The sequence below is a fragment of the Tamandua tetradactyla genome, chromosome 1 (assembly GCF_023851605.1).
Source record: "Tamandua tetradactyla isolate mTamTet1 chromosome 1, mTamTet1.pri, whole genome shotgun sequence".
In the NCBI taxonomy this organism is placed as follows: domain Eukaryota; kingdom Metazoa; phylum Chordata; class Mammalia; order Pilosa; family Myrmecophagidae; genus Tamandua; species Tamandua tetradactyla.
The window spans coordinates 107,595,571-107,611,437 of record NC_135327.1 but is presented as its reverse complement, the minus strand read 5'-3'; the positions used below and the strand labels follow the sequence as shown (position 1 = coordinate 107,611,437).

The following is a 15,867-nucleotide window of genomic DNA, read 5'->3' as shown; positions in this document are numbered from 1 at the left end:
AGAGCAACGTACCAACTTAAGCTCTTGATTGGCAAACCTGAGGAACAGGGTCCTGCTCTGAAAAGGATTTTTCTTTTTCTCTTTTGTGGCTGTGTTTCTATGGATTGATTACTCTTTGGATAAAGCTGCAAGGCTTCTAGGGCTCGACTGCCCCAGGCATAGGCAGAAACAGGCTTGTTTGAGAGCTTATCTGGAGCCTATGCCTTCCCCAGGAGAGGGGTAGGGCCCAGCTCAGGTAGAATTCCTCCCTCAAGGAATTCAGACCCCAGGGTTTGGAAAAGGGAAGTGATTAAAGCCAGCCCTACAATCTCTCCTCTGCCTTCACCATGCCCCCAGCAAGGAGAGTCTGCTGAAGTTAAAGGTACCACATCACCTCATGCTGGTGGGACCTACAGGCAGAAAAGTGCCACATACTGGGCAGGGTAGGAAAAATGCAGAGTCCAGAGACTACATAGGAAAGCCTTTTAATCTGCTAGGTCTCACTCTCAGGGAAAACTGACACAGATGACTCTTTCCTCCTGACAGGAGACCAGTTTAGTCTGGGAAAATCTGACTGGGGTCTATAATACCTAAGGAGACCCTCCTATGGGGTGGGGAAAGGCACCATACAGGAAGGCAAGAAACAAAAAAAAACAAGAACTGAAAAATTCTGATCTATTAAACAAAACCTAAGCTGAGGACTAGAAGAAACTGAACTGAAAGTCAAAGAACAGACAGACAACAAAGTCATCCAGCAAGAAAATCCTAGGTAAAGGAAAAGAAATAAAAGGCATCCAAACTGGAAAGGAAGAGGTAAAACTTTTCCTTTATGCAGAAGACATGATCCCATACAAGGTAATTCCTGGAAAAAATCTACAACAAAGATTTTAGAACAAGTAAATAAATTCAACAAAACGGCAAGTTTCAAGATCAATACCCCCAAATCATTAGTGTTTATATACACAGGCACTGAACAATCAGAATAATTATAGAAGAAAAATTCCATTTACAATAGCAACTAAAAAATCAAATATCTAGGAATAAATGTAACCGAGGAGGTAAAGGATTTGTTCAAAGAAACCTATCTAAAAGAAATCATAGAACTAACTAAATGGAAGGATATTCCATTTCACTAATAGAAAGACTAAATATCAATAAGATGTCAACACTACCCAAAGCAGTTATAGATTCAGTGCAATCCCAAGTAAAATTTCACAACCTTCTTTGCAGAAATGGAAAAGAAGCCAATCACCAAATTTATACAGAAGAGTAAGGGGCCCTGAATAGCTAAAGCCATCTTGATAAAATGAAACAAAGTTGGAGGACTCACACTTCTAGATCTTAAAGCTTATTAAAAGCCTCAGTAGCCAAAATAGCATGATACTGGCACAAGGACAGACATACAGACCAATGCATTTGAATTAAGAACTCAGAAATCAACCCTCACACTTATGCCCAACTGATTTTTTGGCCAACAGGCAAAGTCCATTTAACTGAAAGAATAGTCTCTTCAATGAATGGTGCTGGAAAAACTGGATCTTCATTTGCAAAAAAAGGAGAATTCCTATCTCACATGTTACACAAAACTCAACTCAAAATGAAACAAAGTATAAGAGTCAGAACTATCAAACTCCTAGAAAAAAAACCTAGGGAAGCTTATTCAGGATCACAATTGTGGGCAATTGGTTTCTTAGACTGTACACCCAAACTACAAGCAACAAAAGAAAAAAATAGATGGGACCTCATCAAAATAAAAAACCTTTCAGTCTCAAAAAACTTTACCATGAAAGTAAAACAGCAACCTACACAATGGGAGAAAATATTTGGAATCCAAAAAGAGGTTTACTATCCAGGATATATAAAGAAATCCTTCCACTTGACAACAAAAAGACAACCAATTAAAAAATGGGCCAAACGACTTGAATAGATATTTCGCCAAAGAGAATATAAAAATGGCCATAGAGCACCTGAAAAGATGCTCACCATGATTAGCTATCAGGGAAATGCAAATCAAAGCCATGAGATATTATTCTATACGCACTAGAATGGTTGCTATTAAAAAATGGAAAATAAGTGGAGAGGTGAAGAGAAATAGGAACAACCATTCCTTGATGGTGGCAATGTAGAAGGATGTAGCTGCTGTGGAAGACAGTTTGACCATTCCTCAAAAAGGTGAGTATATGACCTGGCAATCCCACTCCTAAGTATACAAGGAATAGAACTGAAAGCAGGGACTCACACAGATATTTGTACATTGATGTTCACAGTGACATTACTCACAATTGCCAAAAGATGGAAGTAATCAAGTGTCTATCAACTGATGAATGGATAAATAAAATGTGGTATAAACATGCAATGGAATAATATTCAGCCATAAAAAGGAATGAAGTCCTGATAATGTAACAACATGGATGAATCTTGAAGTCATCATGTTGAGTGAAATTAATCAGGCACAAAAGCCACAATTTTCAAGACACTGCCCATCAGGCAATAAAGGACAATCACCTCTGAGACAGGAAACAAACGATGTGAGACCCACGATTACCCCAACTTACTGCATTAAGAGTTCCTAGGAACTGGTGCAGGGGAGGGAGCCCAGGCTGAGCCCAACACACTCCCTGTGCTGAGGAGATGGAGGTGAGAGTCCTGGGAGACCAAGTGGCTAGAGCTCTCAAGATATAGAGAAGAGAGTTGCAGAGAGAACCACAAAGGTCTGCAAAGGGCGCCCCTCAAATATTCAGACAAGTACTGATCGTGCGTGTGCGTAAGGAAACCCCCCTATGCCTGGTCAAAGAACCAACCAAGAGGATTAAAGGCTATGGGGCCCCGCCACTCACACAGACTAGGCATAGGGTCTGCTGCCATCAACCACGGTAGAACTTCAATAGCCAGGGAACACTGAGTAGCAAAGAAAGGTCTTCCTTCATAAGCGGGAGGAGGGGTATAAGGAGACCTTGACAGAGCACAGAACTAACAGACCCGACATTTAACAAATGTTAAAAACTAGACCTGAAAGGATCACACTGTTCCTAACAATGCAACTGTGTTAAAGAAAAAACGCTCAGGAGTATGGGAATACAAAAGCATTCAGCACCCAAAAAAATAAAATTCATAATGTCTGGAATCCAGAAAATAAAATAAAACAAACAAAAAACAGGCATGCAAAGAAAATACAACCCATGAGGAAATAAATCATTTAAAAGAAATGAAAGCACACATCCATACCGACTTGTATGTAAATGTTCATAGCAGTTCTATTTGGAAACAACCCAAAACTCAATAGTTTAATGGACAGACAGTATGTGGTATAACCATAATGAAAACTACTCAGCCAAAAAAGTAGGAATGATACATACTACAGCATGGTTTGATCTCTAGATATCTAGGCTGAGTAAAAGAAACTAGAAAAAAAAAAGAGTATACACTATATGGTATCAATTATATAAAATTCTAGGAAATGCAAACTGAGGAATAGCGACAGAAGCTGATCAATGTTTGCTGTGGGACTGGGATGGAGAGAGACGGTATGGTGGTTTGGAGCTGCATGTTCCCCAGAAAAACATGTTCTTAAATGGTACCCATTCCTGTAGGTGTGAACGCATTATAAGTAGGACCTTTTGCTGAGGTTACTTCAGTTTAAAAAATCAAGATGGGTCTTAATCCTATTACCGGAATCCTTTATAAGAGAATGAAATTCAGAGAGAGAGAAAGCCACAGGAAGCAAGAAGGTGAACTCAAGGAAACCCAGAAGAGAAGGCAGAGACCAGGAGACGCCACCACGTGCCTTGCCCTGTGACACAAGCTGGGATTGCTGGGACCCAAACTCCGAAAGCTATAGTCTTTGAAGAGAAAGCATTGCCTTGATGGTGTCTTGATTTGGACTTTCTTTTGGCCTCAAAACCATAAGCTAATAAATTCCCATTGTGTAAGTCAACCCATTTCATGGATTTGCTTAAGCTTCCTAAGAAACTAAAATAGACGGAAAAGCAAGTTAACAGAGGTATAAGAAAAATGTTAAACTTGATGGGTATATTCATTACCTTAATGGTGGTAATGGTTCCACAGGTGAATATCTATGTCAAAACATACCAAATTTTACACTTCAAATATGTACAGTTTATTGTATGTCAATACACAAACAACAAAGTTGTTAAAATTTAAAATCCTACTACTCAGTCATACATGAAACATTTCAAGTATTTAATGCTGCCTGTGACTGATGGCTACTATTCTGGACAGTGCAGAAAAGACATTACCTTCATCTCGGTTATTTTGGAGAGCAGCTGCTCTAGAAAGTTGAATTTAGGTTCAGTTAACTTCCTCTATTAACAGAACTGCTGGATCAAAGGATAAACTTGTTGAAAATGGATACATATTTCAAAATTTTCTACAGACTGTTATATCAATTTATACTTAATCCCTTAGCATATAAAAGCCCATGCTTCCTACATTCAACAAGAAAATGAAATGATTTTGGTTTCATTTGCATGTATCTGATTACTAATAAGATTAGACTTGTTTTCATACGTTTATGTGTCTCTTATGGACGGTTTGCTTACATTTGCTTTGGAGATTATAAGTATAATTTGTGTACACATGCTAGAGAACAATTCTTATTAAATTGTATGTATTCTCTATTTTCATGGGAAATAAAACACTTTATTAAACTTTTTGCTTTACCTCATCTAAACAGTTGACACGAACATTCTTGCTGGCTAACAGTGTTCCAGCTTCTTGGACAGTACCTTAAAAAAACAACAACACAGATGCAGAGTAAGGTCATTTATTGCTAGAACAGGAAAAAACTCTAACATCACAGAAATAAACTTTAAATTGTCAGGTTGGTTTGCTAAGAAACAAGGCATCCAATCGCACACTCTTTATTCTGCAAAGTAATTACCCAGCTAGATTCACAGAAACTAAAATAGCTCTATTCTGTTTTTACTTTTATTAACCTTAGAGTATATTAAATTGGCCACATTTTCTTTTTGGCTATAACACAATAACTACAAAGTGTAAAAGTCTTACTACTGAGACAAATTTTAAAGAGCATTGTGTTGGTTTGAAAGGATGTACCCTAGAAAAAGCATTTTAATCCTAATCCCATTTTGTAAAGGCAGCCATTTCTTCTAATCCCTATTCAGTACTATAGGTTGGTAGTTTGATTAGGTTATCTCCATGGAGATATGGCTCACCCAACTGCAATGATTAGATGGAGATGTGACTCCACCCATTCCAGGTGGGTCTTGATTACTTTACTGGAATGCTTTAAAAGAGGAAGCATTTTGGAAAAGGCTTGAGATCTGAGATTCACTTGTAGAAAAAGCGAAAATTCAATTCCAGTCAATATTATAATTTGAGCTCAAAATATAATCAGTAGTTATATAAGTTGTCACCACTACACCTTCTGAATTGATGGCATGTTTAGAAAAGAATGCTTGGTTTGGAACTATTTCGTTTAAAGCAAATGTTTAAAATTTGATATTATATAAAAGCACCCTATGGTCCCTATTCAGATTATCACCCTGAAAGTCATCTAGTATAAATCTGCAGGTCAGTCCTCCACAAATTTGGAAGTAAACTGTAATTGAATGTCAGGTTTTTCCAGTCTTCTAAAAGCATAATGAGAGAAACAAGTAGTTGCGGGAGAGAATTTTGCTATTATCATCATTAATAAGAGCCAGCTAAACAGTCTGTCAAAAAAAAAAACTGTAGTTTGACTGAGAAGACAACAATGAAATTACATGTTCTCAGGGACAAAGCTTGAGATAAGCCACTCTGTCAAAAGGACACAAAAGAACAGGAGCATTCTTCAAACCTGAGGTATTTTTTCTCTTCTCTAAATTTAGAATTATAGCTTACAGATGTGTTAAATTCTCTCATAGTTCAGAATTAAAAGTAGGATGGAGAATAAAGATAAGCATACCTGTTTTTTTGCTAACCCCTCTTCTTAGGTAAGACATCTGAGTGCCTCTCACCAAGAGAGAGACAGTGAAACATCTCCTAGTAAAAGAAATCACTCTCTTGGGAAAATGTCAAGTGGCTGATCTACAAGTCCTTGGATTATGACAGCAACTGTTTTTCTTTTTAATATTTTTATTAATAAAACAACATAAAAACATACAAATATTCTTAACATACAAACATTCCATACATGGTATGCAATAAGTGGCTCACAATATCATCACACAGTTGTGTATTCATCACCATGATCATTTTTTTGATCATCTGCATCACTCCAGAAAAAGAAATAAAAAAGAAAAAACTCATACATACCATAACCCTCACCCTTCCCTCTCATTAACCACTAGTATTTCTATCTATCCAAATTATTTCAACCTTTGTTCCCCTATTATTTATTTTTTTACTCATCTGTCCATACCCTAGTTAAAAGGAACATCACACACAAGGTTTTCACATCACCCAGTCACACTGTAAAAGCTATGTCCTTATACAATCATCTTCAAGAAACATGGCTACTGGAACACAGCCGTACAGTTTCAGGTACTTCCCTCTAGCCACTCTAATACACCATAAACTGAAAAGGGGATATCTATATATCACGTAAGAACAGCTTCCTCTCAATTGTAACTTTATTTTGTCTCATTTCTCTTTCCCCTTTTAGTTAAGAAGGTTTTCTCAATCCTTTGATGCCAGGTCTTATCTCATCCCAGGATTTCTGTCCCATGTTGCCAGGGAGATTTATACCCCTGGGAATCATGTCCCACATAGAGGGGAAGGGCAGTGAGTTCACCTGCTGTGTCAGCTGACAGAGAGAGGCCACATCTGAGCAACAATAGAAGTTCCCTGGGGTGACTGTTAGGCCTAATTTTAAGTAGCTTAGCCTATCCTTTGCAGGAATAAGTTTCACTGGGGGAACCCCAAAATCAAGGGCTTAGTCTATTGATTTGGTTGTCCCCATTGCTTGTGAGAATATCAGAAATTCTCCAAAAGGGGAAGTTGAATATTGCCCCCTTTCTCCCCATTCCCCCAAGGGGACTTCGCAAATACTTCTTTATTCACTGTCCAAATCTCTCTGGGAATTATCGGGGTATCATACTAATCTGGACAAACCAATAAGATTTCATGCTCTATTCAAGATTCCATGTACGTATGGTGGTAACTAAACTGACCATATAAGTTAAATCAGGAAATGCACCACCCAAAATATCAATTTTGCACCACACAGACATCTCTCCTTTTAGCCTCATATTGAAGTTGAAGTTTTAAAACATGGATGATATTATTCTTTACCCAGTCTTCTGATAAACCTTAGTCCTATCCAGATCAACTTCAGTCATGTCTATACTCAATGCCTGATCACTGTTTCAACTTTCTGGACAGTTCCTGTATGGGGTACTGCTGACTTTCAATAGCTTCAGAGCTCTGACTCTGAGTCTCAGATGTCACATAAATGCCTGAAGTTTCTGGGAAAGACCATGTTATATACAAACAGGACAGCAGCTATTTTTTAAATAGTGGCTTTTTCTGATCCTGTGCTCATGTGAGGACAGTTAATGTCACTGTCTGAAGGGATAAAGAATGAGAGGGGAAAGCCTTTGATCATGTAAGCACATAACCAAGTTCTAGAAGACAGTTCATCCATATCCACGGCTGGCCATCAGAAACTGCTCAAATACTTTTAAGAGATGAATTAAAAGTGAACAAAAGCTCTCACGCCCTGAAGAAGATACAGCTTCAGCTGTATCCCATATCAACTGAGGAATAAACGAAGTTATTTTCTAACTGACCAAGAGACATTCAGGCAGTAAATGGAGAATACTAGAGGGATTGTGAGTATATCAAATTCTGCTAAATGTTGGGGGGGGGGGGGGGGGCGGAGAGTAGAACAATCATAAACATTTGGCTCATGTTAGAAAACAGGATGGTAATTTTATAAAAATGTTTGGCCTAATGGCCAACAACCTATGCTAAGTCTGCCAGGGAGCAATTCTTAAATAATAATAATAATCAAAGATGGGGTACATATACACATCTTTCAGTAGGTTAAGGTTGGTCTTTTCAGAGACAGGGACCAGAATGAAAAAAATTATCTGAAATCATTTGGACTTCTAGAGGATTAAGACAGATTTGGGGAAATACATGAGCAAAATATAACAAGAGGCAAAACTTGAGATGACCTTTAATTTATTTTTCCTAATTTTAAAGACATTAGTAACAAAATTATAGATGGTCTAGGATAACATGGCAATGTGAAATGCATGGCTTACACAGAAGGATTTTTACTTTTTGCATTTACTTCCTATGCATATACTCAAAACAATATTTTGCAATTAAGTTGAGAGGGATTGCTTTATTCTGGGAAAGAAAACTGTTAAATCTGATTTAGCAAACTCTTAATATGACGGTTACAGTATTATAAGAAGGGATGTACAAATGAGCCAACACTTACCTTCACTGGAGACAAAAATCAACAGACCTAAACTTTGGAAATATTTAATTATTTGTTTCCCTTTTGAGATTTTCTCTAGGTTCCTTAAGCCAAAGAACACACAACCTGCCTCACTGAGGTGGGATTGCTCAACTTACCTGGTGAACCAGCCCACTTTAATAGAGAAAAGCTGATGCTAAGAGACAGATATGCTCGTGTCGCTGTGATTGCCCTCTACTCCATCACACTACAGCCCTTTCAGCTCTACCAGGAACCTGAACTTGACCTACAAAGGCCTCAGTTTTCTAATCTAAAAAACGGAGACAGCAGTATCCATCATGTAGTGTTCTAAATTGTCCCGATGTGAGGCACATAGTAGGCCCTAGGTGCATATTAGCTCACTCGTTATTTTTACATTCAGGACAGCACAGTATAATTCACTGTGACATTTCCAGTATCTAGACTGGGACCACAGGTCCCCTTCTGAAGAAATGCAGATGTAGCCAAAAAAGAGAAGAACAAAACAAACACATTTCTGGCATTTCTGTTTCCGAAATGCATCAGAGAGCCATGAGATCTGGATATGTAAAGCTTTCAATCATTAGTTGGTGGAATTCTCAAAAAGACCTAAATCAAAGTTAAGTAATAAATTTAAAAAAATTAGTTAACTTCTTAGATGCTTTAAGCTTTATGTATAAGAAAAATCATTTAAAAATATTTGTCTTAATTTTAGAAGAATATATGAATACGGATTTATGTATAATCATAGATTTATATTTTTAAGAGACTTCTAATGGTATCATCAGAAAATGTGTTTGTGTGATGTCTCTAAAAGTTCTACTACTTTACTCATATCTATTTTTAGATTTTGTAACAGAGTCCTTAATTTAGGATTAAGAAGCACTGTATAACAACAACAAAAAAGCATCTAAAAGCAGTGTTATTTTGTAAATGAAGAAAATGAAGCTCATAGTGGTTGCATAATCTGCCCAGTCTTATAGTTAATGGCAATCATTATTTTAAGTTAAATTGTTCTTTGAACGCTGTATTATAACTGATTACTACTAGCAGGGAGGAATGTTTCTAAACTATAAAGGCATTAGAAATAACATTATTAACTGTGGAGGATCTTATTTTAATAGACTGAAATTGGAAACAACTGAAATGCCCAACAACATGGATGGTTAAGCAAATTGTAGTATAGCCACATAACGTAACAGTACTCAAGGAAAAGAATGAAGAAAAAGTGAACACAAGATAGTCAAAATCACGATACTGAATGAAAGTCAGGCAAAAAGAGTACCTGCGGTATGATCTCATTTACATACAATTCCAGAAGCAAGAAATATAATAGTGATAAAAACCTACCAGTGGTTACCTGGAGATGGGGTGGAAAGACAGATAGATTAAAAAGGGGCATAAAGAACATTTTGGAACAATCGAATGTTAATTATCTTGATTGTTGTGATGCTTTCATGGATGTATACTTACTTATGTATACTTTAATTATATGCTATTTATTATACTTTCATTGTACCCCAACATAGTGGGAAAAACTTTATTGTTCAAGCCTATGTCATATTCCTTTTACACTAAATAATGAGAAAAATATTAGCAACAGTGATCCAGGAATTTCAGGGATTAAACAAGAGAAGTCACGGAAAAATCTTCTGGTTTATATTCTGAAAGAAGGTTTAACATATTTTGAGACAGTGCTTTTTCAGTGCTCAATGAAAAAGATAGAACTTAGAAGAGTGGATCAATCCACAAACAATATAGCCAGTTAAATGAGGTTTGGTGATTTCAATGTTCTCCTCTTAAATGTTGTGAAATGGATGCTGTATTGACTGATCTGAATAGATAGGCAGAAGACAGTTTCTCAGTTTCATCTGGAACAACTTCTTGGGTTCTGACAAATAAACAACCTGTAGAATACCTAGTGTACATACTCAGAACAAATTGTTGTAAAAGTGCCCAAAAACCACATGTGATATACTATTCTAGACTATAAGGCCACTGATTATAGGACAGCTAATATAACCCCAGTGCCTGGCAGATGAGAGGCCCTCAAATATTTGTTGAGTTAATTTCAAATTGTCCAAGATGACAGGTCAAACTTTGCCAAAAATTTATTGTTAGTTCCAAGTACTAGAACTAACTAGTGCTTCTCAAAGTTGAGAAATGTACCAAAGGGAAAAAAATAAAAAAAATTTTTATTGCCCCCAGCCACTAAATAAAAATAATACTTATGTGCTCAAATACAAAACTTTGCTACTTTGCTTATGTCCGTTATTCAACTGTAAAGCAAAAATTGATTTCCAAATTACACGCATACAAAATTACAAAATCAATAACATTTAAACTTTCATTTAATGTGATACGTGATGTAGTAGCTTGGAGCTATATGCACTCCCAGATAAACATGGTCTCAAACTAATACATTCCTGTGGGTGTGAAACCATTGCAAGTAAGACCTTTTGGTGAGGTTACTTCAGTTAAGGTGTGGCTCACCAGGATGGGTCTTGATCTATTCCTGGAGTGTTTCATAAGCAGAATAAAATTCAGATAGACTGAGAAAGCCATAGGAAATAAGAAGCTGGAATTCAAGGGCCTCAGGAGAGGCTGCCATGTGCGTTACCACATGACACGGGAGCCAAGGGCCAAGGACCAGTCAGCAGCCAGCCGGGGAATGCCAGTCTTTGGGATGGGAGATTGCTTTGATGATGCCGTGATTGGAGCTTTCTCTTAGCCTCAGAGCCTTGAGCTAATAAATTTCCATTGTTTAGCCCAACCCATTTCATGATATTTGCTTGGGCAGCCAAGAAAACTAAAACAGATGACAATGTTTTGCTTAAATTAAATTGCCTCTCAAAGTGAATATTGATTGCAATAGTGCTGTTTCATTTTTTGTTTAGTTTGTTTTTAAGGCAAGTATATTTATATGAATACAGGCTAGAATGATACTTCTGCTCTGACGCTCATTATCTGGGTGATACTGGGGAAGTTACCTAACGTCTCAGTTCCTCAGTTTACTTGTCCTTTAAGTGGGGATAATATTTACCATATTAATAGCTAATACAGAATTTTAAATGCTTTACTAACTAGCTTCTACCTTACCACAACATTGTTGTTGAGATAGGTATCATTATTCCCTTCTTTCAGATGGAGAACCTGAACCTCACATTAAATTACTTGCCTAAACTAGCCCCACTACTGGTACATCATTGAGGGAGAATTCCAAACCAGACCTATCCTACACTATTAAACTCCATCCCACGCTGCTATACATAATTGCTTAAAAATAATTCCTAGTTGATCACGATTAAATGCATTAATACATGAAAAGTGCTTAGAATTATGCCTGACTCATAACTTTCAATAAATGTTGGCTGTAGTTATTTTCTCCTGTCTCCTATTACTTTTCACAAAGCCCAGTGATGTCACGTTTGTCTTTACTTGACAAGAATGCATCACATCCTACCTCTACCTCATTTTTTTTTCTCATCAGCCTGGCCCAGTTAAGGCAGTGGAAAAGCATCTACACACTCTCGCACCAACTCGATGCCACAGTCGATATGAGCCCAGAAACATCACAACGCTAACCGGAATTAACTCATTAATTCTTTATTATATAATATTCACAATAAACTCATACTGATGCTTTATTATATATTTAAAATAAAAACTGGTGGACAGCTAAGACTATATCCAAGGATTGCCTCCACCCTTTCAGAGACCCAAAGATAAAACCGCTCACCTGTTTACACTTTTTTGTTTTTTAACAGGGACAGGCAGCAGGAAAGGAACCCGGTTCTTTCGCATGGCAGGCGAAAACTCTGCCACTGAGCCACCGTGGCCTGCCCACTCGTTTACACTTTTGAGAGAACATATTATACAGCACTCGGGACTGTTTAAAAATATAACCTGTGTCCCTCGTGTATTGGGAGTGGTCTTTTGTGTTCTTTTTGCCAGCACCGTAACTGGCACACAGCTATGACTCACATGCTTGCTGAACTGAATTCCGCAGTCACGGAAAATAGGGAAAATTACCCAGACACCGACAGAAGAGAAAGACTGCAAAGCCAGACGTGTCGGCGAGAACCACGCAGCAAAAACAATAAAAACACCTAATCAACCTCCCGCTGTTCCAGGCGAACACTGGTCACGACAAACAGAGCCGAGTGACTTGAGCCGCAGCTGCTGGCGATCTGATGGAGCGCGCTCAGCTCGAGAGTACCTTCTGAGCGCGAATCCGAGTTTTTCTCTCCTTCACATTTCCTTGTCGGCAGGGAGAATAACTTTAATTACTCTGTGTGGGCTCATATTTCAGCCTGGCACTTGGCCACAACATGCACCAGAAACTGGGTTAAGTCTATGCAGCGATGACCGGGTTCTCTTGTTGTTCGAGGGCTGACTTGGCTATTTTATTCTTGAATTAAAACAAGCGCATTTTTTTCGAGGTCCCTTGCCAGGTAGCGGGCCTCCCTGGAACGCGCACTTCCGTACTGCAGGGCAAACGGGGCTTCCGGGGTGACCAGCGATCCCCTCGGGGCCCCCCAGTCCCAGGGCCTGCGTGCCCCTCCCCAGGACCCGGCGCGCCGGGAGTGGGCCGCGGAAACCGCGGACTGCGGGCGCCCGGCTGCCGTCTTCTTTCTGCGGGAGTCGGGGCTGGGGAAGGAAGCCACGGAAGCCCTAGACCGCAGCCTCGGTGCGGCACATTATAGACCTTATTCTCTGAAAATAGATAAAGCCTTTCTTGAAAAATGGGAACTCGAGCAGGGGCGAGCTTGGGCCAGGGATCCAGACCTTTCGGCCTCGGGAAATCTATGCGGCCCCTTAAATCACCCGCCTAAGAACTTGAAACTACCACGCCACGGATGCCTAGAAGGACTGTGGTCAAAAGCAACCGAGGAGTTTTGAAAAATGTCCGTCCGGAGGTCCGCATCCCAGGAGGTGGAGCCCGGAGACCCGCAGGTTTCCACCAGCTGATGTAGAGGACCAGACTCGGCCCAGCACCCCCAATCCCGCCCGGAAGCTTCCCTTTCTCCCCACTCTCCGCCCCCGCAGCCCGTCCCAGACCTAAGGGATGTGCGCGGTTTCCAGCGCGAGGCTTCCAACCTCGTGGACCTCTGCCCAAGGACCCTCGAGGCAGGGGAGCGACCCGCCAGGCTGACTGCGCCCCGTCGCGGCCCAGCACCCATACCTTTCCCAATGACTTCGAGCAGCTCCTTTTCTTCCTGGGTCAGCTCGCCTTTCTCTATGTGAACCATTGCTCCCGCCAGCTTGAAGGTTATTCTGTGTCTTTGGAAATATAATAAGGAAGCAGTGTATCTGCGTTAGGAATGTCAGCAGCGGAGGCCAGTTGAGATCGGGGCCCAGAGCAGCCAGGGCGGAAACGCTGGAATTCTCTCCTCCCTTCCGCCGGCGGGCAGACCGCGGGCGAGCTCCCGCGAGCCAGGCGGGCCTTCTTTGCAGGCCCAGCTACGGTCACCGCCCCCTACGCCTCATTGGTCTGGCTGGGAGGAGGAGCCAAGAGAGAGGAGGCAGCAAAAGGTCCCCATTGGGCCAGCCCAGAGAGGAAACGCCAAATAGAGAAAAATGGAGGGGAGAACTAAATTCCTCTCGCACGTTTTCCAGCCCCATACAGTCAAATTCAGATATTTAGGATCACTCAAGATTTAAAATTTATCTTATGCCAGTCTGGTGTCCTTAGATGGCTCCTTGAGACCTTCTGAGTCCCCAGGTTCTCGTCACATCCCCGTGGCACCCCCGAGAGTGGCACGTCCAGGGCCGGGGGCGGGCTGGGATGTCGGGGGTGCGGGAGGCGGGGTTGAATTGGGCTCCGTGTGTCGGTGTCAATGTGTCTGTCCTTCACTCCTCCATTGTCTGTCGCCGCCGCCGCCGCCGCCGCCGCCGCCGCCGTGAGCGCTGCAGCCCTCAGCCTCTCGCGTCGCCGCTCCCTCCTCGGACAGGTGAGCGAGCCGGGGTGGGGTGGGGGGAGCGCGGGACCTGCAAGCCCCGGAGGCCGTCGGGGAGCTTCCAGCGGCGGGAGCTGCCGGGGAGGAGCATGTGCCCGCGGAACGATGTCCTGCTGGCCGTGGTAAGCCACGTCTCCCCAGCCCTCCACCACCTCCAACACACCACGAGCCAGTGCCCCGCGTGGGGAGCCTCCCCACGCCCCGCCGCCGGCCGCCCTGGGAGACCCCAGGGCCGAGCGCGCCGAGGCCGGCCACGCGGTGGGGAGCGGCGGGGCACCTGGTCTCGTGCGGGGCACCTCCCGATGCGCTCCCGGGGAGACCCCCTACCACGGTCGAGGTGAGACTGGGCTCGAGAGAAGGCAGCATTCTTGGCGCGCCTCACCTTCCCGACCACTTGTCATCCTCTCTCTGGCCTGTTTGGAAGCGGTAGAAAAAACCGGATCTGATCGTCCGGTGGTGCCTATTAACGTTGGTTGGAAGCAGTTTACACTTGCTTCATTTATGAGACGGCCTCGGGGAGGAGGAAGGAAGGGCCTCTTAGCCCTGCCGGAGTGCCCAACCTCTCTGTAACTCAGATCTTGAGATTTATGGACGTGGAGGAGGGGTGAGGGCGCGAGGATCAAACTGGTGTTAGAGTCTATATATAGCTTCAGATCACCCTTTAATCCAGTCTTCACTCAAGTGCAATGCGGAGCCCACAGCTTCGCAGAGAGAGATGGGGAGAAATGCAAGTCTGCACGGTCCTGTGGCTCAGAAATGAGACCTGGTGGCTGCGGTAGGAAGTCAGGCACCCCTCCAGAGCTCGCATCGGTAACATATTTGCAGCGTTAATGAAAGCTTCTTTAGAAATCGGTGTTTACTTACTGTTTTCTGCAGACTAGTGTTGATGTCTCTCTCAAGACCCGTCTGCTTCAATGAGAAATATTTGAATAATTATGTAGTTGGGCTTTTGTTAAACATCCCAGGACCACCCTGTCTCCCCATAGTGCCGTATATGAAGTGAAGTGCATTTTCCTCTGGCCTTGCGCCTTCATTTTGCTTAAAGCATGCACTAGCGTTTCTGAAATCTGGGAAGATGATCATCATCATTTCCTGCCTTTAACAAAAATCTTTCCTAAACTCCAGCTGTTTTTTTTTTTTTCCTAAGGCTTCATCGGAACTGAGCTGATCCTGAACATCTCAAGTGGAAATTCTCTGAAATTATTCATCTCAATGTATAACAAAGAAACTTTTGTTTGGCTATGGCTTTAATAACGATGGGGTGTTCACACAACAAGTAGTAAGGCTTTTGAGAATGACCAGTCTTTGGATACATTGAGATGCTGTTATTGCCACAGTTACAATTGAATTATAACCTAGTTATAATTGAATTATAACATGTAGGAGGAATCCACAAACCTAGGAAAATTCTTTTGAACTGTAAACTCTCTCAGCATGTGATTTCATATTTTAGGAGAAGATGCATGGGCAGGATTAAGTACTTCATTGCTGGTATTTCCAGCTCTTGTGCCAAATTTG

The 15,867-nt window shown here is 41.3% G+C and overlaps 2 protein-coding genes across 6 annotated transcripts in view; one reads left to right on the top strand and one right to left on the bottom strand.

Annotated features, from left to right (window-relative positions):
• The window catches only part of ANKMY2 (ankyrin repeat and MYND domain containing 2), a 68,931-nt gene extending 55,064 nt beyond the window's left edge, over positions 1-13,867 (bottom strand). The window contains exons 1-2 of one of the 3 annotated variants that reach the window (XM_077122360.1): positions 13,575-13,866; positions 4,660-4,724 (exon numbers count right to left, since the gene is read on the bottom strand). In XM_077122360.1, the coding sequence (XP_076978475.1) occupies positions 4,660-4,724; positions 13,575-13,641 (132 nt within the window). In that variant the 5' untranslated portion in view covers positions 13,642-13,866. Of the gene's footprint in view, positions 1-2,816; positions 3,069-4,659; positions 4,725-13,574 lie in introns of those variants that run through there. The other 2 variants (XM_077122361.1, XM_077122368.1) reach the window with 2 other exon arrangements.
• Positions 13,868-14,195: 328 nt separating this feature from the next.
• The window catches only part of BZW2 (basic leucine zipper and W2 domains 2), a 59,679-nt gene continuing 58,007 nt past the window's right edge, over positions 14,196-15,867 (top strand). The window contains exon 1 of one of the 3 annotated variants that reach the window (XM_077122369.1): positions 14,196-14,343. The gene's annotated coding sequence lies outside the window, so the exon portion shown is untranslated. Of the gene's footprint in view, positions 14,344-14,451; positions 14,472-14,840; positions 15,160-15,867 lie in introns of those variants that run through there. The other 2 variants (XM_077122378.1, XM_077122380.1) reach the window with 2 other exon arrangements.